This window comes from Poecilia reticulata, chromosome 1 (genome assembly GCF_904066995.2).
Source record: "Poecilia reticulata chromosome 1, P_reticulata-male-v2, whole genome shotgun sequence".
Taxonomy (NCBI): domain Eukaryota; kingdom Metazoa; phylum Chordata; class Actinopteri; order Cyprinodontiformes; family Poeciliidae; genus Poecilia; species Poecilia reticulata.
Genome location: NC_088830.1, coordinates 24144520 through 24171997, shown reverse-complemented (window position 1 = coordinate 24171997; position 27478 = coordinate 24144520). Strand labels below are relative to the sequence as shown.

At 39.9% G+C, this 27478-nt stretch overlaps 4 protein-coding genes across 5 annotated transcripts; 2 read left to right on the top strand and 2 right to left on the bottom strand.

Moving 5' to 3' along the window:
* The first annotated feature begins 347 nt into the window (after positions 1-347).
* tefm (transcription elongation factor, mitochondrial) lies at positions 348-5085 on the top strand. The gene is made up of 5 exons (XM_008414972.3): positions 348-491; positions 701-1209; positions 1773-1922; positions 2012-2190; positions 3133-5085. The coding sequence occupies exons 1-5, from the start codon at positions 446-448 to the stop codon at positions 3395-3397; spliced, it is 1149 nt and encodes a 382-aa protein (XP_008413194.1). The 5' UTR covers positions 348-445; the 3' UTR covers positions 3398-5085.
* atad5b (ATPase family AAA domain containing 5b) lies at positions 3635-11526 on the bottom strand. Its single transcript, XM_081609685.1, has 14 exons — positions 10295-11526; positions 9969-10214; positions 9385-9481; positions 9188-9267; positions 8929-9077; positions 8564-8735; positions 8035-8261; positions 7862-7955; positions 6925-6989; positions 6558-6750; positions 6360-6475; positions 5199-5935; positions 4000-4155; positions 3635-3859 (listed from the first exon to the last, which is right to left on the bottom strand). The coding sequence occupies exons 1-14, from the start codon at positions 10785-10787 to the stop codon at positions 3757-3759; spliced, it is 2928 nt and encodes a 975-aa protein (XP_081465811.1). The 5' UTR covers positions 10788-11526; the 3' UTR covers positions 3635-3756.
* Positions 11527-11885: 359 nt separating this feature from the next.
* serhl (serine hydrolase like) lies at positions 11886-17286 on the bottom strand. The gene is made up of 12 exons (XM_008414984.3): positions 17098-17286; positions 15976-16119; positions 15123-15236; positions 14894-14935; positions 14797-14816; positions 13963-14037; positions 13562-13671; positions 13397-13476; positions 13275-13309; positions 13123-13199; positions 12937-13024; positions 11886-12635 (listed from the first exon to the last, which is right to left on the bottom strand). Exons 1-12 carry the CDS (start codon positions 17153-17155, stop codon positions 12492-12494), a joined length of 987 nt encoding a protein of 328 aa, XP_008413206.2. The 5' UTR covers positions 17156-17286; the 3' UTR covers positions 11886-12491.
* A 2485-nt stretch (positions 17287-19771) lies between these two features.
* mb (myoglobin) lies at positions 19772-22070 on the top strand. 2 transcript variants are annotated; one of them, XM_081609756.1, is made up of 4 exons: positions 19772-19925; positions 20619-20720; positions 21353-21572; positions 21666-22070. In XM_081609756.1, exons 2-4 carry the CDS (start codon positions 20638-20640, stop codon positions 21804-21806), a joined length of 444 nt encoding a protein of 147 aa, XP_081465882.1. In that variant the 5' UTR covers positions 19772-19925; positions 20619-20637; the 3' UTR covers positions 21807-22070. The 2 variants fall into 2 exon arrangements, with proteins under 2 accessions (XP_081465882.1, XP_008413273.3); XM_008415051.3 differs by having other exon boundaries at positions 19779-19925; positions 20635-20720.
* Positions 22071-27478: the final 5408 nt, after the last annotated feature.

The following is a 27478-nucleotide window of genomic DNA, read 5'->3' as shown; positions in this document are numbered from 1 at the left end:
TTTCACATGTATTTACAAGAACAGAAGGGACTGTCTTCCGAAAATCAGTAAGCACCTTTTTTGTCTTGGTTTTCAGGGCCATCTTCGAGCTTCTGGACTGTGGGGTTCCATTGATGCAAAAATATGTTTACGTACGCAAGGTACGCAATGTGCTGCCTATGTGTATATTTACTCCTTTTAATGCATATTTTCCCGATTAACAATGGGTAGAAATTGGCCAACAATAATACATATTTTCTACTCAGGTGAAGAAAAGGTTTTCCGTTTATTATTTAGAATTTTATTCTGAAGATCTACCGACGTTGTAAACGATGCATTTCCGACTGACCTCGAAACTGAAGGTGACGTATTTCCGGCAGAGGTTCGCCATGGATATGTAGCTTGTGCTTTAGCAAAATACGAAATGGCACAAAGCAGCTGAATAAATATTGCTTTTAAAATAAGGATGATGTGGGTTGTGAGAAGATTTCTCTCGTCGACGGTTTACAGGGGTTCGTATTTATGGTGAAGTTGTTTATTTTTATTAAATCACGTGGTGTGATTCAGTTCAGCTGGTTGCAAGTGTTTAAAACTCAAATGAGTAAAACCTGGATAAAATCACCATTTAACCCGCTCTGTTTAAGTTAGTCTAGGACAGAACTTTTAAAGGCAGGCTTATGATGTCTGCTGCGTTTCCCGCTTATATCTCTGTCCGCTGCAGGTCACTATGCCGGGCAGTCCGGACCCCTACTCCGACCTCGGTACGGCTCCCTTCCGGCGGACCTGGAGCTGCGCCACCTCCAGTGCACCTGTTGCTGGAAGAGCCGGGTTCCCGTGGCGGGTTTTGAGACCTTAAACGCCACTCTCACTTCTTCTTCCTCCTCGTCCCTGTCGCCTGAATCCTGTAAGGAGGACGGCAGGACTACACTGGACGCCTGCTACACCTCCGAGCAGCGGGACGTCATCCTCCAGCTCTTCAACAACGCCACCTCGGCGGAGCTGGCCAGCGTCAAGCTGCTGAGAGGCCGCAAGTCGCTCAACATCGTGGAGTACAGGACCAAACACGGACCGTTTAAAACTCTGGAGAGCGTGGTGAATGTCCCGCTGCTGAAGCACAAGAGCGCCGTCATAGTGTTCAACTCCATCGTGAATCCGGTGAAGAAGGAGAGGAAGGTTCGGATACAGCTGGCCAAGTTCATCAGACCGGAGGTGGACAGGTCTTGGTTGGAGGTGAGATGCTGGTTCAGAGTCCTCATTACCGTCGTCCTCAATTACGACAAAACATCTTCTCAAAAGATATGTTGGAAATAAACAGAGCTCTCTTGTTTATGTTTATACAGTGGCTTGCAGAAGTGTTCATGCCCCATGAACCTCCACGTTTTACCTCAATAAGTACCAAAACTAGGGCTGGGCAATAAATCGATTTGATCAATTAATCAAAAATTATGATTACATTTTAGGAAATGTGGATATTTTGTGTCGCCAGTGCACTCCAAATATGGAAGCCCAAGGTGAACAAAAATTACAATTTTATATTTTTTTAAATCTGAGATTTTATTTATAACCAATATTTCCCACCCCTACAACAACCCTCAATACATTTTATGTTCTACACCTACAGAGAACAGCACAAAAATCCCATTAAAATACATGAAGACTATAGTTGCAGCATAACAAAATGTGGAACATTTTAAGGGTCAGAAATGCTTTTCAGGATCACCCTATATTTAGAAAGTAAAAGTCAAAGGGACCATAAAGCACTGTCCCCATGTCACTGTTCTTTGTGTACACAGGATGCTACATCCATAGTATCAATAGTATGTGGAACTAATAAAATCGCCTGGGCCCATGTGGACCGGGGGATGACCGTACTAGACTGGAAACAGATGGAGTGTCCTAATTTCTTGAAAGGGACGTACATGGCTTCTTCTTACCTGAATGATGTGAGTGCGCTCATCACAGCTTTTCAAACAGTGTAATCTGAATCCTCACGTCCAGCTGAATACAAAGGCATTTCCCCCTCTGCCCACAGGTGTCCACGGTCGTGTCCGTCTTGCCATCAGCAGATTTCTACCTGATAGAGAAGCCCGCCGTCTCTGTGCAGAATACAGCTCTGTTTCCTGTCATGGCCCACATGAGGACTGTGGAGGCCATGCTGTTTGCTCTGCTGGAGCCCAAAATCTCCCCACCAGAGCCCAATATTCCTCCCAGGTCAGAAAAGACGCCAATTGAAACGACCAGTCGAGTATTCCTGCCTTTTGTTTTGAAATGTATTGTCACAACTGTGATACTTTTACAGTTATTATTGATTAATTATGCTGTAGAACAGCGGAGTAACAAGTAAAATGGGCATATCTCATTCTGTGTGGTACTCCAGTGGTTTTAACAGAACCTCATGGACTTCTTTTACTGCTGTGATTTACCAGCAGCTGGAAAAACGGCTGTTATTTGTAAGATGTTTAGCTTCAGACATGTTGGTGGTTAGAAATGATTCACAAAGACAGTAAACCTCAGAGTTATGAGTTTAAACTTAATGCTCGTGGTTTTTCAGATCAATTCTGGGATACACCATTATCCTCAAAATTGCAAAACATTTGAGATGCAGCTTAAAAAGAACAATGCTGCCACATGTTTTGTGGTAAATGGGAGAGAAGGAATTAAGAGTGATGTGTAAATCATCTTACCTGATTTAAGATGACGGCCAAAATGATGAGAAAAGCATATCAACAATAAAGCTGGCATTTTGGAGTCTAATGACAACCAGTAGACACTCTGCCAACAGGGTGTTTGGGAGCGATATCTGTAAAATCTTTTTTTTTCTGCTCTACCGTCACAAATGTAAACTGGTAGATATTGCTGAACTTCACTGGGACTTTTCCTGCAGCTGTGCTTTGGCCACATGAGATGAAAATGTCTTTGTTTAGTTTACAAAGTACGGCATGCATTTTATTTTAAAATGTCTACCGATGTGTATTTTTCTACTATTACCACGTGTCTCGTATCAAGTTTACTTTTATAACAATTAAGTCAACCAGATTTGAGGATTAGCATCTGCAAAAGGCTTTACTGCAATCTACATTCAGTGAAACCGTTTGACGTTTTCTCGTCTTCAGCATTAAAAGCAGAAATAACGAGTCGTCCTTTCCTCACCAGGGTTCTTAACATGATTAGGACCGCCGTGGGACGCCACTTCGACCTGATTGTGGGGGAGTCTCGGACTAGTGGGGCTCAGGTAGTGCGCCGGCTGATGACCGAGTCGGTAACGCAGAAGTTTCCCAGGATAAACGTCCCCCAGGAACTGCTGGCCAAGTACAGGAACTACTTCCAGATGGGCAGCAGGAGAGGAGGGGAGGAGCTGTGTGACGCTCTGCTGCAGGCTGTGGCTTTTTACGAGCTCCTCAGTGACTCTTCCTGTTAGCTGGATATGTTTGATTCACTATGAACAGACTTCACTGGAGACTCCTGAGCTGCATCATCGGTTCTTTAGTGCATCCATAGGGTTTTTAAATGGGATTAATATAAAATTTGGTATTTTGTGTTTGTCATACAGTGACTTATTTTTTTCCCCTCCTTTTGGAGCATCTTCACTCCCTATGGCGTGTAAAACATGTCAGGATGGATTTAAAGCGCACCTAAGGAATAAGTTTAACAAATCTCATATAAAAATACTTTTATTTATATTTCATATTTGCACTTTCATGAAAATAAAACATCTCTAGGGCAATAAATCCATCAGTCAGAGTTTAGGTCAAATAAATATGGTGAAACCTGTCGAGCTCAGGAGTGTTTCTGAACTTTCGTTAACATGAAATCCTCAGCCAGGAATTGGATGGCAGATTTTGAGAGGCCTAGATGCGAATAGCCCAGGTAGTTCCAACACCTGTGAGAACAAAAACAAACATATTTTAAAGACCATTTAGTTGCATTAAAACAAAAAAAAAAAAAACAGATTCAACTATCTCAACATTATTTGCTTAAAAAGTAGAAACGGTTAAGTTTAGGACGGCATCAGTGACCCACCGGGCCAGCTCTCTGTGCTGCTGTGCACTGACAGCGTGACAGACGAGGCGGAGAGCCGGCAGGTAGTCGACACAGACGGCCCGTCTGTTCCCCAGCAGGCTGAAGGACTCGCTGCTGAGCAGCAGCCGACTCGCTCTGGATCTTCTTTGGGACACACTAGAAAGACGGATAAGCTATGCAAAGTCAGGTACACTGCAACAGTTTGAGTCGTCTTTTATACTCCTGAAAACACAGATGTTAGGACCCAGCATAACCTTTACTTTATACAGTCCTTGGGGGGGAAAAAAAAAAACATACACCCTGGAATTATTTTTCCTTTTACTAGCTTGTAAAAGTGTTCAAATTCAATCTCAAGTGCAGATTTAATAAAACAAAAAGCGAAACAGCAAAAAGTAATTATACCTTTGCTATTTAATTATGATTTGTAAAGGCAAAGTAGCAGCCAGATGCTAATCAAGTATTTTACCAGAGACTTAAGTCCGTCAAAGAAATGTGTGATATGTCCCAGCCTTTTAGCTCCTGGTTAATTTTTGTTTCAAAATGCTGCAGTTTTCATCCCTGAGTCGGATAATGTACAACCAGGGTGTCAAAGTCAAGTCTGGAACAGGAAGACGTCTCAGACTGGAAGGACGTCAGGCAAGCTCAGATCGTAGAAAACACAAGATCTCCAACTCAAACAATCCACACCTCAGTCAGCTCTTTGAAGATTGTGATTTGGGAATTTCAATTTTAATTTGTCCATTAAATGCATCAAAATCTCCCACCTTTTTTCAGCCTGTAAACACACCGACAGCATGTTTTTTGAGTTTAGCAAAAATAGGATAAATACCAGAGATGTTGATATACTTAAAATGGAATCACAATGTCATTCCTATATTTTCTGCTGCATTTAAAACTGCTACCTCTAATGTTTAGCCCATATTCTTATTTCATGAACACTGTTGTAAAGTTTATGCCCATCGTTGCCTAAGGAGGATGTGTGATGCTGTGGGCCGGTTTCCATTCCAAATGCCCCGGGAAACTCATTCACTTTTTGAAATACAAGAATGTACTCTAAATAAAGTTATTTTTTCCAGAGTGCGGTTATACTATTGCACTGTAACTTTCATTTTTACAGATCTTTACATACCATTAAATCTGAAAACTGTTGTTCATATGAAGCTGGCTGGTGTGGCGTATTAAAAGTGGAGCAGACTCACCTTGATGCACATCCAGGTTGAGCAGTAAAGCTGAGATTCTGGCTCTTAGAGCAGCCAGTTAACAGCAGCCTCCTCTGCAGTCTGTTCCACTGCTTGTCGTCCAGTTTCTGTTTACATCTGTAGGCGTCGGTCCACGCCTCAGTAACTCTCCACCAGCACTGCCGACAACCCAAACCTTCAGCTGCTGCCTTCATTTCCTGAAGCCTGCCCCGCTTCAAACTCCTGCTGTCCTCCTCCCCCGGCTCATCCAACAATCCGTCCTTTAAATCTGCTCCCGTCCAAACAAACGCCTCAGCCGTGTGCGGGCCTGAAACGTAGTGAGGTAGCGTCGCGTCAATGTTTGATATGAGGTCAAAGAAATCTGCCAGTCCGTCCAAGCAGTCAGTGACCGCTTTGGCTGCACGTTTTTCAGGTTTGTCCCGGGTCTCGGTGAACGACGGCGCTCTTTGAGGTCTGCTGGTTAAATGTGACGCTGATGCGGAAGCCGCAAATCTCCTTCGGCTCAGCCGGGAAGATTTGTTGCGGGTCGGCGACACCTCTAAACCGAAGGTGTGACTCAGTCGCAGGATGTGAGGATTAGAGCGCCTCGGCTCAGTCTGCTGCTGGGAATCGGATTCAGGGGCTCCGATGGAGAGAAGGAGCTCCAGGTTGGAGTAGAGAAGAGGCACACCTCTTCTCCAGCTCTCGGACAGGATTTTGAGAAACTTCAGCATGTTTTCTTCAGAGAGAGACCCACGCTGAAGAACAAAACAAAAAACATTAAGTCTGCAAAGATATTGGTGCTGAAATTATTAGATTAAGAAAGGAAAGAGGCCATTTGGAGAAAGAACACAGAGCAGTAAGGGCTGAGCTTTTTACATCATGATTTTTTAGATGCAGATTCATCCTTTGCTACAAATAATCAGGTGCTCACCAAATTAATCCTATGCTATTGCATTTTAGGCAAGAAAATGCTTTTCTTTTTTAAAAAAAGGAAATGTATTACTGGTGTATTTGCATATTTTACTTATTTCTAACATTGTATAGGGAAGGCTAAAGTGGTTAAATAAAAATTCTAATCATCAGAATAACCAATAACTAAAATAATAGTTAGTTGCAGCCCTAAAAGGTGTTCAGAACCAATAAAGAGAACCTTCCAGTGTGTAATTAATCTTTGTATAAAGTACTTGCCTTTAAGAAATGAAGAAGGTCATTTGGGGTCACAGGATGGAGACCCAGCATGTGTGCGGAGCAGCCTGCTTGCCAAGGGGGAACCTTTGAATCAAGGCCGCATCCTTCTGCAAACAAAACTGCTGCCAGGTTTGTTGTCGTCGTCGGGGTTTTAAACAACAGAAGACGTATTCACAAAATTAAACTTACGGCGTGAGCCGATTGGTTCTTCGGCCAGCTCTCCGCCCTGCAACCCTCTGCTGCCGTTAACCCAGAGCTGCAGCTGCAGCAGGCTGCGCCTCACGTCGCCGCATGCGAGTCTGAAGAGGCTGCTGGCATCGTCTGGAGGCAGCTGGAAGTTTTCAGCCAGACACACCAGCTGCAGATAACTACAGACATTCGCCTTCAAAACAAAGAAAAGACAGTATTTATTTATTTTTTTTTAAAGATTTTGCTTCATTGCTGGAGACTCATTACTAAACTGTGCAAGAACTGAGGAGATAGAAGAGCTTTTTATGCGTGTTTGAAATCAATTACAGCTGCAGACATGCATGATGCTGTGTATAATGTAACTTACTGATGGTGGAGTTTTGAAAGTTATTTCATCCAGGTTGCAGCCAAATCTCTCGTTGAATGAGGGATCTAAGGAAAACATACAAACATGCATTTAAAGAAACTCAATATGTTTGATCAGAAGTTTAGATCCATCCATTATGGAAAAAGAATGTCATTCACTCACAGCTTTAAATTAAATCTTTTTCCAGACTAGATGAGTCAGCAAAAACTAATGATTTTTACAAACACAAAGACACAGAGTGCAGCTGAATATGCCGAGGCAGCAGTAAAGACAGCAAGGTCATCTAGCAGATACCACTCACAGCTGAGGCGTAAACAACTCATGTGAATCACACACACTTAGAGAGCATGATTCTCTCTTGATCAGAACAGTGTTCAATCTTAATTGATCAGGTGATGCATCAATAATTGTCTAATTAGGAGAGGAAACTATGGTTCCCCAGTTAAATATTTTTTCTTCAATATTTTTGGTTTATTTAAAGAAAAAAATAGTCATTTTTACTGTTGTTCATAAATCTATAAATGTCGGTTTCAAACTAAATGTTCAATTCATAAGTATAATATTTAATTTAGTATGAGCTTTTGTTTGCTAGCTAAATGTATGAAAACTCTTGAACTGTGCTTGAAAGTTTGGACAACACTGTGAAAACAGCCAATTTGCAGAAAGTTTGTTTGGTTACAGGATTTAGCAACATTTTTATAACAGCTGTATGTATAATTTTGACAGTGTGCAATAAATGCAACCTTTTGCACCCAACGTTGGTTTCGAAATTTAAAATTGTTTTGTTGTTTGATCACTCCACCACGGAAAAAGTTAAGACCCCAAATTTAGATTGCATCACATCCATGTTGAGTGTTACAGAAGGTTTTTCAATGACGCTGTCCTCTAAATGAGCAACTAGGTTATTTAAAATAAAGAGTTTGAAAATCAAAGTTACCATTAGTGGTCATGACGACAGGTCGTTTTGTGGTGGTCATGAAGGCCTTTATGGCTGTCAGGAAGCCAACATCGTCCTCAAACACCACATCAACCTGTTGGAGCAGAATGTGGCAAATAAAAAATAAAAACCAACTAAAACCAGGCATTTAATGACATATAGAAAAGTTTTACCTCCTCGAACAGAATGAGTGACGTGGCTGTCTTCTTGTGCGGCACCTCTTGATCGCATCCTGTCGAGGAGTACTCCACGTCCTCAGTCTTTGGTTTTCCCGCTTTCGTCTTAAAGTAGCGGGCCAGAGTGACAGCGGCTGGCTTGGCTCGGAATTTACGACTAGACGAGTTTCGCGCTGCACGTTTTTTGGACGTGGAGACGATATTTTTAGGAAATTGTAATTTTCCTGGAAAACAAGAGCGATAAGAAAATCAGGAAAAATTCGTACTGTTGCTGCTGACTAAGTCTCCTAGAACAGTTGCATTTTAAATAAACTCTTAGAGCATTATGCACATTCAAACTAACTGATTTTTACTTTAAGGTATGGCTGCCATCAACTTCTTGATTTTTTTATTTATTTACGTCATATCATAATTAACAAACTAAAAACAACATTTCTTTGTGGGGGAAAACCCCCCCCTGATATTTATGTTTTCATTTCTGTGTAGAAACAGTTCTGGTTGTACATGAGTGCAACCAGCACCCCACCTGGTAGGGCCTCAGATTTAGGAGTACAGCTGTTTGCACTGTAGCTGTTGAAGTATGCCGGCTTCAGTGGATCTTCCCCTGGAATCTCCACGAGGTGAGACTGTGTGGTTTCCTTCAGCTGAGACAGAACATGGCGCCCGCTGCGCTGCGAGGAGCAGTTCACCTCAAACACCTGTCGTTTAAAAAGAGGGACAGTAAGGTTTCACAATGTCTTCTTAAACTGATGCAATAATTCCTCTGTGGAAAGACTTAGAAGTGGAAAGATTAATAAAAAAATAAATAAATAAAAAAAAAAGAGTCCACTGGGGTTTGCACCAATCAGCAAACCACTTAAGCCTAATAAACAACTGATGGTAAATCCCCACCTTGAAGCCGAGCTCCAGAGCGCAGGCGTACACGGCAGCCGTCTTGCCCACACCTGAGGGTCCTGAAAGCAGCATGGCTTTACCCAGCGGCTCCGCTCCCCCGTCCTCCAACCCAGCCTCACCCTGGAAGTCTCCGCAGTCCCACGAATCTGCTCAGTTGGTATTAGGAAAATGTCGTCAGAATGTTTCTAAAACATAAAAACAAGAGATCACATTAAATCAAACTAAATTTTGAAAGAAAGGCAGAAAGAAAGACCACCACTGCTTTCGTCTCGTTTCCTTTCCGCCATTTGTCTCCGCTCGTCACCGTCAGCTCTTCGCTTCCAGTTCTTCAACCAACTGCTCAAAAACAGAAAGAAAAAAAAGGGGGCGTGGGGGAAAGCAGCCAATTTCTCATGAAGTATTTACCATAAGAACTTTATTTGATGGCAGGGGTCAGGACAGACTCAAACGAACCTTTGCAGTTTATTCACCGAGGAAGAATTACCGATGATTTCACTGGAATGTTGAGGAACATACTTGTCGGTCCAGAGAACATCCTCGAAACAGGAATCTGGAAAAACAAAAGGGGGGCCATAGTACAAATTAAAAGTAGACCCTCTCTTTGAATATCAGGACTTTTAAATGATTCAAATTCAAATCCAACTTCAGTTGAACTATAAGTCACACCGGATTTCACACTGTCAGCATTTATTAACAAAACCAAAAGCTGGACTGAAAAGCTGTGGTTGATAAACTGAGTACACCCTTATTTCATGTGCATGATTTTAGAGGTAAAGTAGGACGTAGGCATTGCAGTGACCCAGCCAAAGTAACACACCTTGGGCTGATTAAAAAGCGTAGGCAAAATATCAATAAATTCATACATAATCGGGAAAAAAAAGAGGCTTCATTAAATAGATGAGTGTGTAATCTGTTGCATAAAAAAGAGCAGATCAAGTTAATCATGTCCTGATTTGTAAAATCCAAGAGTTGATAGAGAGTGTACTTTCTTTTCACTGACCTATTGTGAAAACCGACCAGAATAAAGCAGGGTTTACCTCCTCGAACCTCTTCAGAGCTCTTTATCAGCTTGGTCCCTGGCGTGGTGAGTTTCATCCAGCCGTTTTCCAGACCTCCTGGGCTCAGCTGGTCTCCCTTGGGCCCCATCTTCTCATCCTGTCCCGACAGGGGACAGTGTCCCCCTGCTGAGGGGTCAGACCGCAAACGTTTTGGTAGCCTTTGAGTAACTTCAGGGCCTCTTCTCCTTTTCTCCTTTTGCATTGAATCTAGATGGAGGGAATGCTCTCACATAAAAAAAAAAATTGCAATAATATAATAATAGAAATAAGTGCACATTCTGGTAGACAACGCTGGGAAACCTCACCTGCAGGCTCTGACTCATGCAGCCTCTGGCTCGCTTTCTTCAGTAAAGTGTTGAAAACTGACGAAACTGGAAAAGCTGGATTTGACTTTTGGATTGCTTTCAGGCAGCTTTCCAGATGTGAAGCAGGGAGCTGTTCCCCGCGGCTGACAGCTCCATGTCTGCCCGCCAGAGGAGAACCTGGATGTTGGCTCTGCACGTCATCCCTCTGAGAAGGGGACATTGACTCGTGCTCAGTCTGATAAGACCCGCCATCTGAACGTCCTCTAATCTTCACATGCTGATTCGTACGTAAGAAAATCGGAGCTATTTTACATCCTTTGCAGAGTGAGCTCTTCCTCTCCTCGCTGCCAGCTGCTGAGAGCTTTTCCTGCGAGGTTTCGACCTCGGAGCAGCCGCCGTCTGATAGCACGATAACTGCAGCTCGCACAAGATGGCGATGATGCCCATCTTTGTTTTGCTTGGTTTTGTTGCGCGTGAGTTTGTTTCGCTTCATCTGAACATCATCAAGCGTTGAGGTCTTGTGAGAACAGAATTTCTCACAAAACCTCTTTGCAGTTGTTTTGAAGTTGGCGCTCGGTTATGATTCGACACATGGCGCCGACGTCAAACTGTGCGACGTAAATATATCGGCATATGTTCATGTGACGCAGCGTAACTGGCTACCCGACACTGTTTACATCTAAGTAAACAAGTTATTTTAAAGTGTATTAACGCTGTAACGGATTGAATTTGTAGGCATTCTATTATTTTAACACCGCGGGGACGCTTTAAGCGTGACGCAGCCAGAGATCGTCTATTCAGAAAGAAGCTTTCAGGACTACAGTGCCTTTGCAAAGCGTGAAGGTTCAGATTTTGTAACCTTATATCAACTGACTTAACTGTCTTTAACTGAGACAATCATTGGTCAAGAAAAGCTAATAATTTAGTGCTCTATTTAAATAGAAATCCATAATCCAATTTGCATTCAGCTCCCGTCACTAAATACTTTTTGAACCACTTTATCTGCAATTTTCTTGTAGTACGTTTACCTACTTTGAACTTCCATAAATCTGAAATATTTGTCCATAAGTCTTTAGGTATCGGGTTTTAAATCTTTCAAGCCAAAGATTTTCAATTTCATAGACATGTTGTCATTGCTGTGAAACAAAGTAAGCATTTCTGCACTGTCACAATTTTTTCCTGTATATTTATATAAAAATAGCTGCAAATAGATGTACGCATTGTTCCTCTTTTCATTTCCCCTGAAGTTGATCTATTTACACTTAATTAATGTACACTGTTAGTACCTGTAAAACCGAAGTTCTCTTTTCTCATTTTGGGATTTGTTTAATTTTAGAAGAAAAAAAAAAATAGAGGAAAAAGGTACATGAAACAAATTAATCAGCTCAATTTTGCCAGCAAAACAGAAAGCAGTTATTTAAATTACTTGTGTACAAATTAATGCTTTTTGTAAAGAGATAAAATTGAAATCAAAGTAAAATTTATTGAGAAAGTGCTTTTCAGAGGCATAAAGAACTATGCAAGCAGATAATTACACAATTAAAAAGTCAATTAACAAGGTCTGAAACATGAACGAAAACAGAGGCATGGAAACAAAACCATGAATGCTTTATTTGGTGATTAAGCAAAAAGAAGCACAAGCTTGACTAATTCTCTGATTGCAATTACAGTAGAGCCTATAGTCTCAGCCTTATTGAACAAGATCATTTCAAATAAGTCAGTCAACCAAAGCAATCACAAATCACAACCAGTGGATTAGGGTGGACAGCCTGTCTAACATATGGTTTAAAGGATAGTTGAAGGTAATTAGCACCCTGGAAAAAAAAATGTAAGTATGTGTTTCAACTTTATTTAATCTACTTTTTGATCCCTAAAACTATACTTTGACTGCCCTTGATACAGAGCAAGACACACCATAATTATCCCTTTGACAACCGTGGTTCTCACTCATGGTTTGTTCACTTGCTCATAAGGCAGAAGCTGTCATCACAGAAAATCATGTCAAAACAGGTTACATACTTATGCATATTTACTGAAATAGTTAATCACAAATAAAAGCCTTCTAAAACAGCTTAAGGTTTTACTTCTGAGCTCCACTTCAAGAGTAAACAGAGCTGGACTAATGCACAATTCACAACCTTGAATCGCAAAAATTGACAAAATTTGAAAGATGAATGTTTGTCCTACGGTGTGTTCACTATAACTTAGGAGGATGAGCATCGTCGGTGCCTGCTGATGCTGAGAGCGCTTTGTTCTGCAGGAACTCCGACACAAGCGGTGCGACCACTTCAGGGTTATTCAGGTGGACGTGATGATCGCCTGGAACCTGCACCACCGTGTTCTGAAACACAGAAACATGCATGTAAAAAAAACAAAACAAAAAACTTAACATTAATTGGCTGTTTTCTCACCAGTGTGTAGGAGAAAAGACTGATGTTAACGTGGCAGAACGTTTATAGATCATGTCTTTTGAATTTAGCACCTTCTACAGGAGATGCTGATAAATACGACTAGTTAAGACTAGTGAAATATTAACCTTAAAATTAGTTTTTAAAAAAAAGCAGTTTCTAGCAGATCTTTTGAACTTGAATATCGGTTGACACAGCTCTCTTGACAAAAGCAGTCAGGAAGAATGAACTCACATGTCGGTCCCTGTAGGCCTGAAGAAGAGCTGATATATTTTTCTTCTGATCAGAGTCGGCAAACATTTTCTCAAAGCCATTTTCTGCTCTGTTAAATCAAACAATAAGCACACGTATTCAGCGTGAGGCATTCAAGTGGAATCGGAAAAAAACAACAAACAAAGTGAGGCGGAAGAAGATCTTTACAGAACAACAAGGACAGAGGCTTGTATGCTTGACTGCAGCCCCAGACTCTGCTCCAGACTGATCCGCACTACGTTTGTCTAAAAACACAAAAGAAGCGTTCACAAGCTGCATCGCGTGGCTGCAGGGAGTCAAACGGCGCAATGGTCGCCTACCAGGTTGATCCGAAAGTCTCTGGAGAACAGAACTCCTGCAACAGAGAATTATCAGTCATGCTTTCAACTCCTTTATGAGGACAAAATACAGCAGGTCAGACGTGAGAAGGATATTCATGTACCTCCTTCAACTTTAACTAGGCCTCGCTCTAGGAGGATCTTTGCAGACTCCTCAGTCAAACTTGGGTTTCCAGCCAAAAGCCTAAATGTTGAACACACAGTCCGAAACCGAATGAGTGTGACATGTAATAAGTCTTGAGAACAGCTGACATAAGAAGGTGTGGCACCTCTCAACGGCTTTTTCGTAAGTGTAAACCCTCGTCTTCTTATTTTCTACCTTCTTTTCAAACTCTATCAACTCATCCAGGCCCTGTCGTAGCACTCTGGGCATTTCTTTCTGCAAATAAAATGACATCCAGCGATGTCAGAAAGTATTTTAAATAATCCATCTTTCATATTATTCATTTCTCTGAATTGTCGGGGACAATCCCAGAACTGGATAAAATGAAGCAACAAATGGATCATTTTGAATCCAGCAGGTCCACATATCATCATTCAAAGAGATAACATTCAACAGTATTTCCAACATTTAATTTTTTTTTTTTTTTTTATTGAATGCAAAAATCTTTAATGACGTTCTGACATAAGAATTTAACTGAGAAAGCCGCTGCAGTGTTGGTGAAAATACCGGATCTGTGGGTAAGAATCCGTAGGAATCCAGCAGCACCAAGGCGTCCACCATCTCTGGATAGAGAGCGCTGAACTGCGGAAAACACCACATGGACGCACGTCATTCATACATCGCCTTAAACTTTTCTGTGTTTTGTTTCAACAAATAACAGTATTGCAGAACTGTGAATTAAAAGTAAAATCATACCTGCTTTTCAACATTTAAAACATCTGCAGATTTGGCATGAATTTTCTTTAATAGTGGCTCTACAAATTAAGAACTATTTTTGCTGTAGCTTTACGGTTTTAGGTTAAATCTCTATCACTTTCACACATCTACAAGCTGACATTTTTCACAATTTTTCTTTGCAAAACATGTTTGCTGTTTTAAACCCCTCTGGTTCTGGCTCTAGTTTTATGTTTACTGTCCTGGAAGCTAGAGTCCCAGTTAAACGACATTTAACTGAAGTCCTAAAAGGGATGCGGGTTTGAATGTTTTTATCTTTTTTTTTTTCAAAATCTCTTTCTCACTGTTTATTCAATGTCACATGTTGTTTTTATTTTAATTATGTAAAGCACTTTGAAATGCCTTGCTGCTGAAATGTGCTATACAAATAAAATTTGATTTATTGATTGATTGATTAAAGCTAAAGCTGAGTCTCAACTGTTTTGCACCATGTTATTAGTTATTAACCTGCATTTAGCTCCATTCTCTTCCCATCAAGTCTGGCCAGATTCCCTGTCCTTACTGAACCAAAGCCTTTGTCAGAGCATGATGCGTGATGCAGAGCATGATGTTTCACAATTTATGTGAATTATATGTTTGTATCCTTTTGCAAGGAGGCTCACTCACCATTCCAGCTATGTTACCACCTGAAGCAAAAACAGGAACGTTATTAAATTACAAGAATATTTTATGGCTCTAGTTTGTTTACTGTATCTTCACTCACCCATGCTGTGGCCAATGATGGAGAATTTGCTCCATTGCAGAGCTGTGGGTGTAATTTTTTACATCATCAACCTCATTTTGAACCATAAAAGGATTCTTAAACTCCTGGTCTTAAGTAATACACCACTACTTTCTGGTAAACTGGAAATACATGCTGCTAGCTAGCGTAGTGAAATTTGATTTGATATAATTGCCGAAATGAGAGTTTGCCAGTTCTGACCGTCACATACCATCAACAACTCTGCGCACGTCCATCACGTAAGAGGGGAAGGCATACAGAACTCCAGGAGGGCGATGGGATGAGCAGCCGTGACCTGCCAGGTCCACCGCAAAGTATCTGAAGTCTGAAAAAAGAATGAAGGACGATGAGGAGAACTTTTCCTGCTTTAAGAGTTACGGTCACAGTTATTGGCACCACTGGTAAAGACTTTTAAGCAGCTTTGAAAAGCATATGTTTGACATCTAAATACACAATCTAACACTGGAAAAAACAATAAATTTAAGTAAATTTAGTCAGTGGGAAAAAACATCGGTGCTGTACTTAAAGTGTTGGTTGCTTTTGATTTTTAGATTTAATAGTTATTGTTGCCTTGGGTTTTATATATATATTTATAAAAATGAGTCAGGACGTAGATGCAACACAAAAGCTGCTCAACAATAACTCACTTGTAACTAAAAAAAACTTATTATTTGAAAATGGGAAACAACTGAAACAGTGACAAACTAGACTGGATGAGAACCCAAGGTTTTCTTGGTGGTACTCTTCGAAGCTCACTGTTAGCATCACGGTGTGACAGTATCCATAGAAACCATAAACATGGAGTTAACCGAATGCTGATGGGACTTTAATTTGAACTGAGCGCTTTGGTCACATGAGATTAAGGTTGGTCGGTTTTGCTGCGGAACAAACGATAACTATGTGGAAAAGCAACACATGTCCACTGTTAAATAAAATTGAGAGCTGCTATTACTTTCATAGACCCCATGCTACAGTAAGGGCTGGGGTCTGATTAAACATTCAGTGCGATTAGAAAACATGTTTCACATTTAATGCAAAAACAATACAAAACAAAAAACCCTCACCTTTAGGTAGAAGAGGGAGCAGCTTGTTGAATGTCCCACAGTTGTCTGCCCAGCCATGCAGGCATAGAACTGGGCGACCGTGATCAGGACCCCAGACTTTACCTCTGATCTCCCCCCATGGGACTGGTACGCAGAGCTCTGTAACTGGACATGCAGTGATGATGTGATTAGATACTTAATGTCAATAATTATGAGTGACTTGGTCTCTCAAGGTAATTTTAGCCCATCAAAGACAGACATAAATCATTTTTTTATACACTGAAAGTTAAGCAACAAATGGTTGCTTCCAAACATTTCCTAATGAGCAATATCAACATGTCAAGAAATGTAAAAACAAGAGCACAACAAAAGTTTTACATACATTATTATCCATTTAATTATTATCCATTTAACCTGAAGGCTTGAAGTAAAATTTTCCAAGTTTCAAAATGGGAATACTCAGTAATTCAAGATGGGACAGACAGAGTTTTGAATAGAGTTGTAGATTTCTTGAGTCAGGCACAATCTTTCCTCAGGCTCCTGCTATATGTTTGTTATTGAAGAGATCTGAAATACTGAATGTATCCAAATGGATACCTTTTGGTTTAGTTAGGTCCTGCAGGTTGATTTGAAAGCATCAGAAATCAGCTCTACCCCCAAACTCAAAAGAATGAACCAATGCTAAGATTCCGTCTTATCATAGTCATGAATCAGATTTCAGACCTGTAAGCTACAGACCAGGATAACAGAACAAAAACTGAGGAACTGAGCTCATCTGAATTGGTGGTGGACCACTGTCTGCATATTCACCATTTCGTGGAAACATCATGAGACCCGTGAGATCATGTTAATGTTAATGCTCATGTTCAGGAATGTTTGCCACCACTCCAGTCCAGATCTTACATCTCTGTTTGACTGAAGTCACACAGGCAGCTTTTTGTTTAGTCAGGAAGAGACTTGTTTTCACATGACTAGCAAAAGGGGGGGAAAAAACCCAGCAGATTTGAATTTCTGCTCCAAATTCAAGCTGGATAAATAAGTTCAAACTTTTATTTTAGTTTTTTTTTTTTACATAATCCTTATGTGGCCCTGCCGATCAACTACTATCAAACCCGCGGTAGACATGATTATAACAATAGCTACCTGCTTGCTTCATTGTACCGGACGTTACGTGTCTGACACCTTTTAAAGCCTGTATCATCTCGGACAATTTCCCAAGTAAAAAAAAAATCTATTGATTCAAAGTCAAATAAAACAAGAAAAACTTGCTGTCAACTTTGAACCAAACGTTTCAATTCTTTCTTCCGGTTGCTGCATACCAGTTAGTTCAGTGGACGCTGCTATTGGATAAGCTGGCATCCACTGAGAAGTTTGATCCAATCAGCGTTCGGTCGGGGAGGGGCGTACTTTTCACCCAGTGCAGTATTAAACATTAACCAGCAGAGGGCAGGTTTGTCACTTGATAACAACAATAGACACTATGATGCCTACTTATTTCTTCATTTCTCCCCCCATTTTTTGTCACGTGATGAAGCTGTTTTGAATCATCACGCAAATTTTTAATTCAAAGATATCCTAAGAAATTACAAATGCAATTGTATATTTTTCCTTTTCATATTTATCTTCTAATGTTATTATTGTTGTTATTTGACTTTTATTCTTATTTCTATTTATTCATTTTTGCATTATTTTGCAAAATCGTGTGACTAAATGCATGTTAAGAAGTATTTAAACATGTACATGCATGTTGTTTGCCTGTAGATCGGTTTTGCATTATGTGAGAACCTTACATATGAGGATCTTGAAATTTTAGGTTCAACAACAGTGAACTGATGAAACTACAAATGAAATAGCAAAAATGCCATCATGGAATGCTTTGAGGAAACAAACACATAAAACTGAAGTGAACTTGTTGGAGCATTCCTTTGTCAAGCATGGGACACAAACAGTTGGTCAGATGGTTTGCATATTAAGTTTTTTTGTCTATGAGGGTTATTTTACATCATTCGCAATTTTTTTTTACGTGCATGGTTAACAATCCAGAGAAATTTGGCTTTTAGAGAAAACATTGCAGCTACAAAACATCTAAGGTGCAGGTGTAAGCACGATAATAATAACAATCTCAAACTTTGCGTGAGTGCATTATTGTTGGTTTGGACAAGTCTTAAAAAAAACATCCAACTTTTTTCTATTTCTCTTCTTGAATGGACATGTCTATTCAAGATTGTGTGGGTCAGTGTATGACTTTAAAGCCTTATTGTCTCTAGGGAATCACAGGTTGTTTTGCATACTGCAAACAGAAAAACAGAAAACTGTCTCTGAAGGTCAGTTTAAGACCACAATAGACCTTCTTTGCTTGAGCTGCACATCCTTTTAAGATGATGTCCTTTGTATACTTACCGGCTCTATTTCTTCAAAGCCAAAACAGGAGGGTTTTTTTTTTTCTAACATCCAATCTTGCGGAAACGCGAGAGCAGAATAAAGGAGGGAAGTATCCCCTGAGCAACGCTCAGCGGGGAGCATTTATGGAAACAATAAATCACAGGTCTAATTGTGCAGGTTTTAGAATCCTGGAAATCGGATGAAGCACAGCTACAATCTTTACTGCTAGTGCTGAAATGAAAAATGCCTGAAGTAGAGGCTGTAACTAGCTAAAATAAAAATAAAAAACAACATAGCTGTTGGTTTGATTTAATTATAGAACGTCACTAAAAAGATCAGTGATGTGAGTTGTGGCTTTTGCCATGTTGAAGGATTAATCTGGGAAAGATGTTGTCTATGAAAACTTAATTTTTACACATGTAACTTTAATACAATCATGTGCATTTATTCCTAAATTGTTGTGTTGGGATCCAGTCCCTAACTTTGATCGTAGAAAATATACTGAAAGAAGCTATATAGTAATAAATTTTCTTTGTGTGTGTGTGTGTGTGTGCATGTTTGTACACATTTCACTTCCATGTTTAGATGACATTTTCATTCAAATTTTTTGCTAATTTTGAAGACGCAACACACATGTGGAAAATGGTGCTCTGGCCTGAACCGTCCAAACCGAACTTTGGTCTACTTGCAAAACAATATGTTTGACAGAAAACCTTTGGTAAAAAAAAATGGTGGTGGCAGCATCATGGTCTGGAGTTGTTTTCTTCAGCAAGAACAAAGAAGCTGGTCAGAGTTTCTGAGAAAATAGATATAGCCTCCAACAAGAAAACATTATGGAGATTGAGGATGACGACACTGAACCTCCAAGCAGAGCTACAGTAAAAGAGTTTGCATTGAAAGGTGGCGCTGGGGTCCAACAATATAATACGTCTAACAGTTAATCTGTGGCAAAACTCGAAAACTGTTGTTCACAGATGCTCTCCTTCCAGTCTGACCAAACTTCAACTATTTTGCAAAGAAGAATAGGCGGGAAATTTAAATTTCTCGCTTTGAAACGAGACAAAACCCCAAAAATTTGGATTTTCCTTCCACTTTATGCACGAATAAAGCCCAAACAAAATTCACCGAAGTTTGTGGTTGTAACCTAAAAAAATGTGGAAAAAGTTCAAGGAGCATCTAAGCAAATGCACAGATCCTCTACGTCCGTCAAACAGTTGTTGATCGAAGAGTTTTGACCATATTTGACAGGCAACGCCTGCACCTGCACTCTTATTGTATAGGAAGTAAGAGGATTTTCCTCTGGTCTGTATGAATAGTCAAAAATCATGGAGACGAGCATCTCACTGAGGAGGGCCAGCAGAAAAGTTACCACATGATGATCACTGAGCTGATGTTTGTTGGGCATCAGAGGTCGGTGGTGCTGAGAGTGTTTTTAAGAGACGTGCAGGAAGAGCGGTAGACTGAGAGGAGTGCTGGAAAAAAATTGGGTGGCATGACAGAGGGAGGGAGTATAAAAGGACAGTTTGAGGGGGAGAGTCAGGCCAAGGAGAAACTTGGATAACCACACAGGATCATTTTTCAGCTTGCAGGTCAGTAAATACCTTTACTATTGATTTTGCATCAGAGTCTCTGGCAAAAACTGGAACATTTAAATGCATATCAAAAGTTTAATGTAAGTTAAATCTAAATCAATAGACTGAGGAACAGTTTCTTTGCAAAAACTGTTAAGATAATTAGTCCTGTTTATAACAGATATGTTCAAAATGCATAGAAATTGATCTGGGGGCCTTCTTCCACAAAAAGATATCTTTAGATCATTTTTCATGAAAATTGGACGAGCATGAGCAGGTTTTGGAGAACCATTGCTTTTAATGAGAAAAATATCAACAATTAAAAGAAAAATGCATGCATTTTACAGCTATAATAATCTTTGATGACATTAGATGCATCTACTGTGCATCTAATATCAGTTTAAATTATACAAAACTGCACTGAGGCTTTATAACACCGTCACTAAGGGCAAATGAGGTAATAGATTCAACTCTTTCTGGCAATGAGATGCCCTTGAATGGAGTGGATTTTGGCCCGAGGCCACCAAACCAAACAGGAGAAATGCAGTGCCACACAACAAGATAACACTATTTGTGGAGCTTTTACAATCCTCCTAAAACTGGAGGGTGTTTTTCTGCCGCCTCTCATTTTTAGAAAGAAGAGCCTCAATTCCAAACTAAGTGGTGTTTTTTTTTTTTTCTATGCTATTTTATACGTCTGTTTCTTGTCAGACTTTTGTCTTCCCAGATCATGGCAGATTTTGATATGGTTCTGAAGCACTGGGGTCCGGTGGAAGAGGATTACAACACCCATGGGAATCTGGTTCTGACCCGGTCAGTGGCTCTGGAACGATAAGACCGTTTCCATCCTTGCGTGACAGATTGTTTTCACAGCAATAATTAGTGCTTCAATAACCACACGTCCTCTAATGTGAATGAAGACGGTTGATGGTTGTTCATTGTTATGATTTATAAAAAATGCAAATCAGACATCAAATTGAATATTGGTTTTAATCGGTTATTTCAGAAAATGATTTTGTATTCTGTTCTGTCAAGCAAGCCGATGTTAGCTGGTCAGGCTATTATTCATGCCTGACAGTCATGCTGCTGATTTTTTGTTTTGTTGCATGCATGTTAAAATGTTAGTTCTCCAGTTTCAGTAAGCTGGCCAGCAGTGTGCAGCACCGAGTTACCCAAAGTTCCAGACAGTCAGAGAAAACTTCAGTTGCTCAGATATTTCCCTTAGTACCTTATTAAGAGGAATTTCTGGGATTAAAAAAAATTGAATTCCTACGTTTTTTTTAAAGCAGTACTGATGATACTGGTAACCAGCCCATCCCTTCTCATGAAAATCTAAGTTGTTCATCTAAATAGTTTGTCACTGGGGAAAAAGATGTTAATGTTAATGTTAATGTTTTTGGTGCAATAACTCATCATCCTTTGATTCTTCCTTCGTTTCCCCGCAGCTTATTCCAGGAACACCCGGAAACCCAAAAGCTGTTCCCGAAGTTTGCCGGCATCGCTAAGGGAGACCTGGCCAGCAACGCGGCCGTTTCTGCCCACGGCGCCACTGTGCTGAAGAAGCTCGGTGAGCTCCTGAAGGCCAAAGGCAACCACGCCGCCATCCTCAAACCCCTGGCCAACACTCACGCCACCAAGCACAAGATCCCAATCAATAACTTCAGGGTGAGGATGCTGCCTTCGTAACAACGCTTCCCCTTTAAAACGCTTCTCTGAGAGTGGTTTCCCTGACTTTCTCGATGTTTTCCTTCCGTTCAGCTGATTACTGAGGTGATCGCTGAAATCATGGGGGAGAGGGCCGGCTTGGACGCTGCCGGCAAGCAGGCCCTGAGGAACGTGATGGCCGTTGTCATCGCTGACATCGACACCACCTACAAGGAGCTGGGCTTTTCTGGTTGAACAATGTGGTCGCACTGGACCGTCTTAGATTTCAGCAATCAGAAAATCTTCCACTTGCAAGCACTTTCACACCTTGACATTCAATGATTAGTAAGACTGATGATAATATTAACCTTATCCTTAAAAAAATGTTTAATAAGCCCAAGAGACTTGCTTTTGTTGTAACTGACTGCTTATTCGCTTAATGTACATCTAAATTCTTGAAAAAATGGTTTTATTGTACTGTAAATCTCATTTTACCAATAAAGAATGATCTGCTTCTTCTCACTGCCCATTTCTTTTGGTGACCTTTCTGTGTGTTTGTATTGTTTACCCTGAAGGGGAGCTCCAGTAACGATCTTCCTGTGTGAAACACTGTTGAGAACAGAACGTGTAAAACATTTTGACACAAAGTAACTCTGACAGAAAAGTAAAGCAAGATAAAACTAAAAAAATAATAGTGGAAGTGAACAAAGTCAACGCTATTTCACAGAATTACAGACCAATTAAATAGTTTTGCTGACTGCAGTCAGTATGTGTTTGATTCTTGATGATCATTAAGGGTGCTGATCTCCAGTCTTCACTTTTTGCTGTAAATAATGAATTGGCTACTTTGTAAACACCAGATGTGGCAATGGTTTAAAAGTTCATAAAAAAAAGTGTTCACTTAGGCCTCTGTTGCATTGTGGAGTATGGAGTTTCTTCTGCTTTGGTTTTAGCCCCTTTGGACTAGCTATCAGCTTTAATCATCTGGATCTTTGCTAAATGAAAACTGTTTTGGCCGATTTTCGATATTTAAAACAGCTCACACAAAAGATCTTCATACGCATACAAGAAATAAAACACTAAATTAGCTTATATTAAATATCACAGAAGACTGTTGCTATGCTTATGCTTACATTCTCAGACACACGGCAGGCTAGCTACGTGCCACATCAGTTCGCCTGAGAAGTGGCGGCTTCTCCATCCTTTGTAAGTTTACCAGAAGAGATGGTGCACTTCTCAGAACTCCTTGTTGTTATTTATCCCGCCAGAATCAGAATAAGTTGTTGAGGTGATGCAAGCATCAAACTCTGCTAACATTACTTTTGCATTTTAAGAAAACTGTGAGACACATTTCTGTTAATCAAAACAAAGATTTATTGTGAAAATGTATATATTTATTAGCTATAATTATAGGTAAACTATATCCCAAAAAATCTCCTGTTGTTTTGAATTGTTAAAATTCCTTCCACTATTCTTCACCTTTCTGCAGAATAACTTCATAAAAGTTTTAAAAATATCTTTAAATGTAACTCAGTCGCATGGTATGTTTTAAGAAAAAAATGCTGAGAATTCTTATAATTCAAAATCTGAATATAGTGTTAGCATAAAAGCATGCAGCAGTGTCAGAGGACTTGACTCGTTTTAGATGAATTAAAACCGACAGTAGTGTCTCACGCTGTCAAATACAAAACTACTCAAACACAGAGGTACTCCAACCTAGCTTTTCTTGTTTTGCTGTTGGACCTCTTCAAACAAAGCACCTTTATCACATTTCAATACTGTCACGACTGTGTGCGTCTCCAAGAGTGGAAAGTCATGGCCTTCTCTTTCAGCTTGAATGGTCAAGTGCCTCTGTCCGTTTTAGCAAAGACGTGCGTGAAAGAGCCAAGAGATTCAAGGCTATCAGCGCTATCATAGACATTCCTCCATCCCACTGACATCCTGTTATCCTTCCAGGTCCTCACTTGATGCCAAAACACTGTTTGGTTAACTTGTCTGACGGATAATTGCCTTGATGATAACCTCCTAATAGTGCGCGTGTGAATGTGTGTGTGTGTGTTTGTGCACACATTGCAGACGTGACACAAAGCACAATCCCTCTGGGGAGACACACCTCTGCCTCCACTTCTCCTCAACCTTGTCCTCTGAAGTTCAAACGGCTGACAGCTCAGCTGAGGTCAAAGCTTTTCAGCGGATCGGTGGACCCGCATTACACGATACGCTTTGTGAATGAGGGGCAATCAGGTGTATGCTTGAGAAATGTGTCACGAGATTTTCTTAGTTATGTTTTTTTTTTTTTTTTCTCAGAGTTGGTCTGCGTGGTAGAGCTTGTTTTTTTTTGGGTGGGGGGAAGGATGGTTCTGAGTTACCACATGCAATTAAAGAAATCAGCATTCACGGAAATTATTGCAATCACTGTAAGTGCTGATTAGAAGATTTTATTTATTCATCTGAGAGCTTGGTGGGAGTCTGGGAGGCTAAAGAGAAGGTTGAAGCTGTATATCTAAAATCATGCTGTAAAATTTTGCAAAGCAATGCCTCTCTTTGTTAGCAATGCCACTCTCAGTTTAATGTTCTGATTAAAATGTTTTAATGGTTAACACCACATGCACCCCCTTTGGATGTCCTACGCTTTTTATTGCTTTTTACAAATCAATCAAGATCAACATTTTCTTTTTCTTTTTTGACAAATCAATTTACAAAAAACTTCAATGTCAGAGTGAAAACTAATAAAAAGAAAAAAAGACAATTAAATAAAAATGGGGTATAAAATAAAAGACTGCATGAATATTCACCACTTTCAAGTTATTATTTAGTAGATGAACTTTATGCTGCTATCACAACACTGAGTCTGTGTAGATGGGTCTCAGGTATACTTGCACAACTAGACGCTACAATTTTACTCCATTTTTCCTTGCTTTGATATTATTATGTACAAATATTACGTTCGACAAAGCCCACTCTGCATAACAGTAGTGCGTATAATTAAATGCCTACAAAAATATTCAACAGCAATAAACATTCTCTGACCATATCAAACAACAACAGCAGAGACAGGAAATTGTCTGATATCTCAAAATGACTTGATGGCTCCATCTGCGTACTCAAGTTAATTTGGACTCTGTGGACATTCACAGGGCCACGGCCCAACGTTTTGGCAGGGAAACAAATTGTATACTTAGCAAGATTTCTAGCATATCCTTTCTTTGACAGTTGGCAGTAATTTTAGTTCTAAGTGGAGAGCGAGCAAATGTATATGAACTAAATGCAAATAACTTTAAAAAAAAAAAAAAATTCCACAAAACTGACTTTGCTATGAACAAAAACGTTTACCAGCTTCATGTCACTCCTCATGAGCATCTCACAAAATAAGAAGAGCGTAAGAAAGTTGAATAATTTCAGCAATTCAGTTCATAAAGTGAAAAATACATATCATATCAGTGATATACTGTCATATGAAAAAGTTTGGGCACCCCTATTAATCTTAATTATTTTTATCTCTAAATATTTGGATGTTTGCAACAGCTATTTCAGTTTGATATATCTAATAACTGATGGACACAGTAATATTTCAGTATTGAAATGAGGTTTATTGGACTAACGGAAAATGTGCAGTACGCATTAACACAAAATTTGACAGGTGGAAAAATATGACATTAATATTTAGTAGATCCTCCTTTTGCAAAAATAACAGCCTCTAGTCGCTTCCTGTAGCTTTTAATGAGTTCCTGGATCCTGGATGAAGGTATTTTTGACCATTCCTCTTTACAAAACAATTCCAGTTCAGTTAAGTTTGATGGTCGCCGAGCATGGACAGCCCGCTTCAAATCATCCCACAGATGTTCAATGATATTCAGGTCCGGGGACTGGATGGCCATTCCAGAACATTGTAATTGCTCCTCTGCATGAATGCCTGAGTAGATTTGGAACGGTGTTTCAGATCATCGTCCTGCTGAAATATCCATCCCCGGCGTAACTTCAACTTCGTAACCGATTCTTGAACATTATTCTCAAGAATCTGTTGATATTGAATAGAATCCATGCGACCTTCAACTTTAACAAGACTCCCAGTGCCGGCATTGGCCACAGAGCCCCAAAGCATGATGGAACCTCCACCAAATTTTACAGTGGGTAGCAAGTGTTTTTCTTGGAATGCTGTGTTTTTTTTTGCTGCCAGGCATAACAACTTTTTTATGACCAAACGACTCAATCTTTGTTTCATCAGTCCACAGGACCTTATTCCAAAATGAAGCTGGCTCGTCCAAATGTGCTTTTGCAGACCTCAAACGGCTCTGTGGCGTGCTTGCAAAAACGACTTCTTTCGCATCACTCTCCCATACAGCTTCTCCTTGTTCAAAGTGTGCTGAATTGTTGAATGAATTGTGACACCATCTGCAGCAAAATGCTGCTGCAGGTCTTTGGAGGTGGTCTAAGGGTTGTCCTCGACTGTTCTCACCATTCTTCTTCTCTGCCTCTCTTATATTTTTCTTGGCCTACCACTTCTGGGCTTAACAAGAACTGTCCCTGTTGTCTTCCATTTCCTTACTATGTTCCCACAGTGGAAACTGACAGCTGAAATCTCAGATAACTTTTTGTATCTTTCCCCTAAACAACTATGTTGAACAATCTTTGTTTTCAGATCATTTGAGAGTTGTTTTGAGGTGCCCATGACGCCGCTCTTCAGAGGAGATTCAAGTAGGAGAACATCTTGCAATAGGCCACCTTAAATACCTTTTCTCATGATTGGCTACACCTGGCTATGAAGTTCAAAGCTTATTGAGGTTAACAAATCAATTTTGCGTTTTAGTAAGTCAGTGAAAAGTAGTTAAGGGTATTCAAATCAATAAAATGATGAGGGGGACCCAAATTTTTGCACCTGTCAAATTTTGTTTTAATGTATAATGCACATTTTCTGTTAGTCCAATAAACCTCATTTCAATACTGAAATATTACTGTGTCCATCAGTTATTAGATATATCAAACTGAAGTAGCTGTTGCAAACACCCAAATATTTAGAAATAAAAATAAAGATTAATAGGGGTGCCCAAACTTTTTCATATGACTATTTAAAGCTCCTATTTCTTTTTATATTGATGTTTATGCCTTACAGATAGTAAAAGCATAAAATCATTATCTACTGAAAATTAGAACAACACATGACCAATAAGAAGCAGAATTTTAGAAGACGCGGTTTTTATGCAGGGCCAGGTTGCTCATGATGGGTTAATTTTCCTTTAGTACGACGAGGGAATATGTGGAAAAGAAAAGCTTAAGCCACAAAACATGGAAAATGGGAGGAGGAAAGACACACAGGGAAAAGAATACAAAAGCCTGTTTCTGACTTTTCTTCCTGACAGTAAGGTCATATTCAAGATATTAGAAAATGTGTTTGGTGAAGTTTGTCAGATGACAAGTACCTTTTGAAAATAATCTTTAAGCGGTTCTTGCACATTCTTTTCATTAAGCTTACTGTATTAAAAACAATGACCAGGTTTTCTTCCATCACAAACCTGGTCAGAAGAAAGAAAGGCATACGAAGCAGAATGTTTGAAGGACCTACAGGAGAAATTAAAGCAGACAACATTGAACCGGGACTAAAGTGATGGTTAGTGTGTTTACTGTCTTTCAGTTATCCAAAGTACTACAGGTTTGTTCTTGCAATACAGTCTAAGAATTATCCTGTTGTCTATCACCTACAGATCAACAGCATATAACAGAAGTAAAATATGACAGATGCCGCAGCAGAAGTACCAACTTAGTGCAGTTAAAAATGGTAAATTTCAAACCCCTGAAACTTAAAACACACTTTCCAAACCGCTATCGTATCTATAACAGCAAACACACCCTAAAGACGTGATGGTAGTTGATGTTCCACAAAATCTGCATCGTTTTCTTATGCTTAGGTCTGTGTAACGTTCTCCAACAAA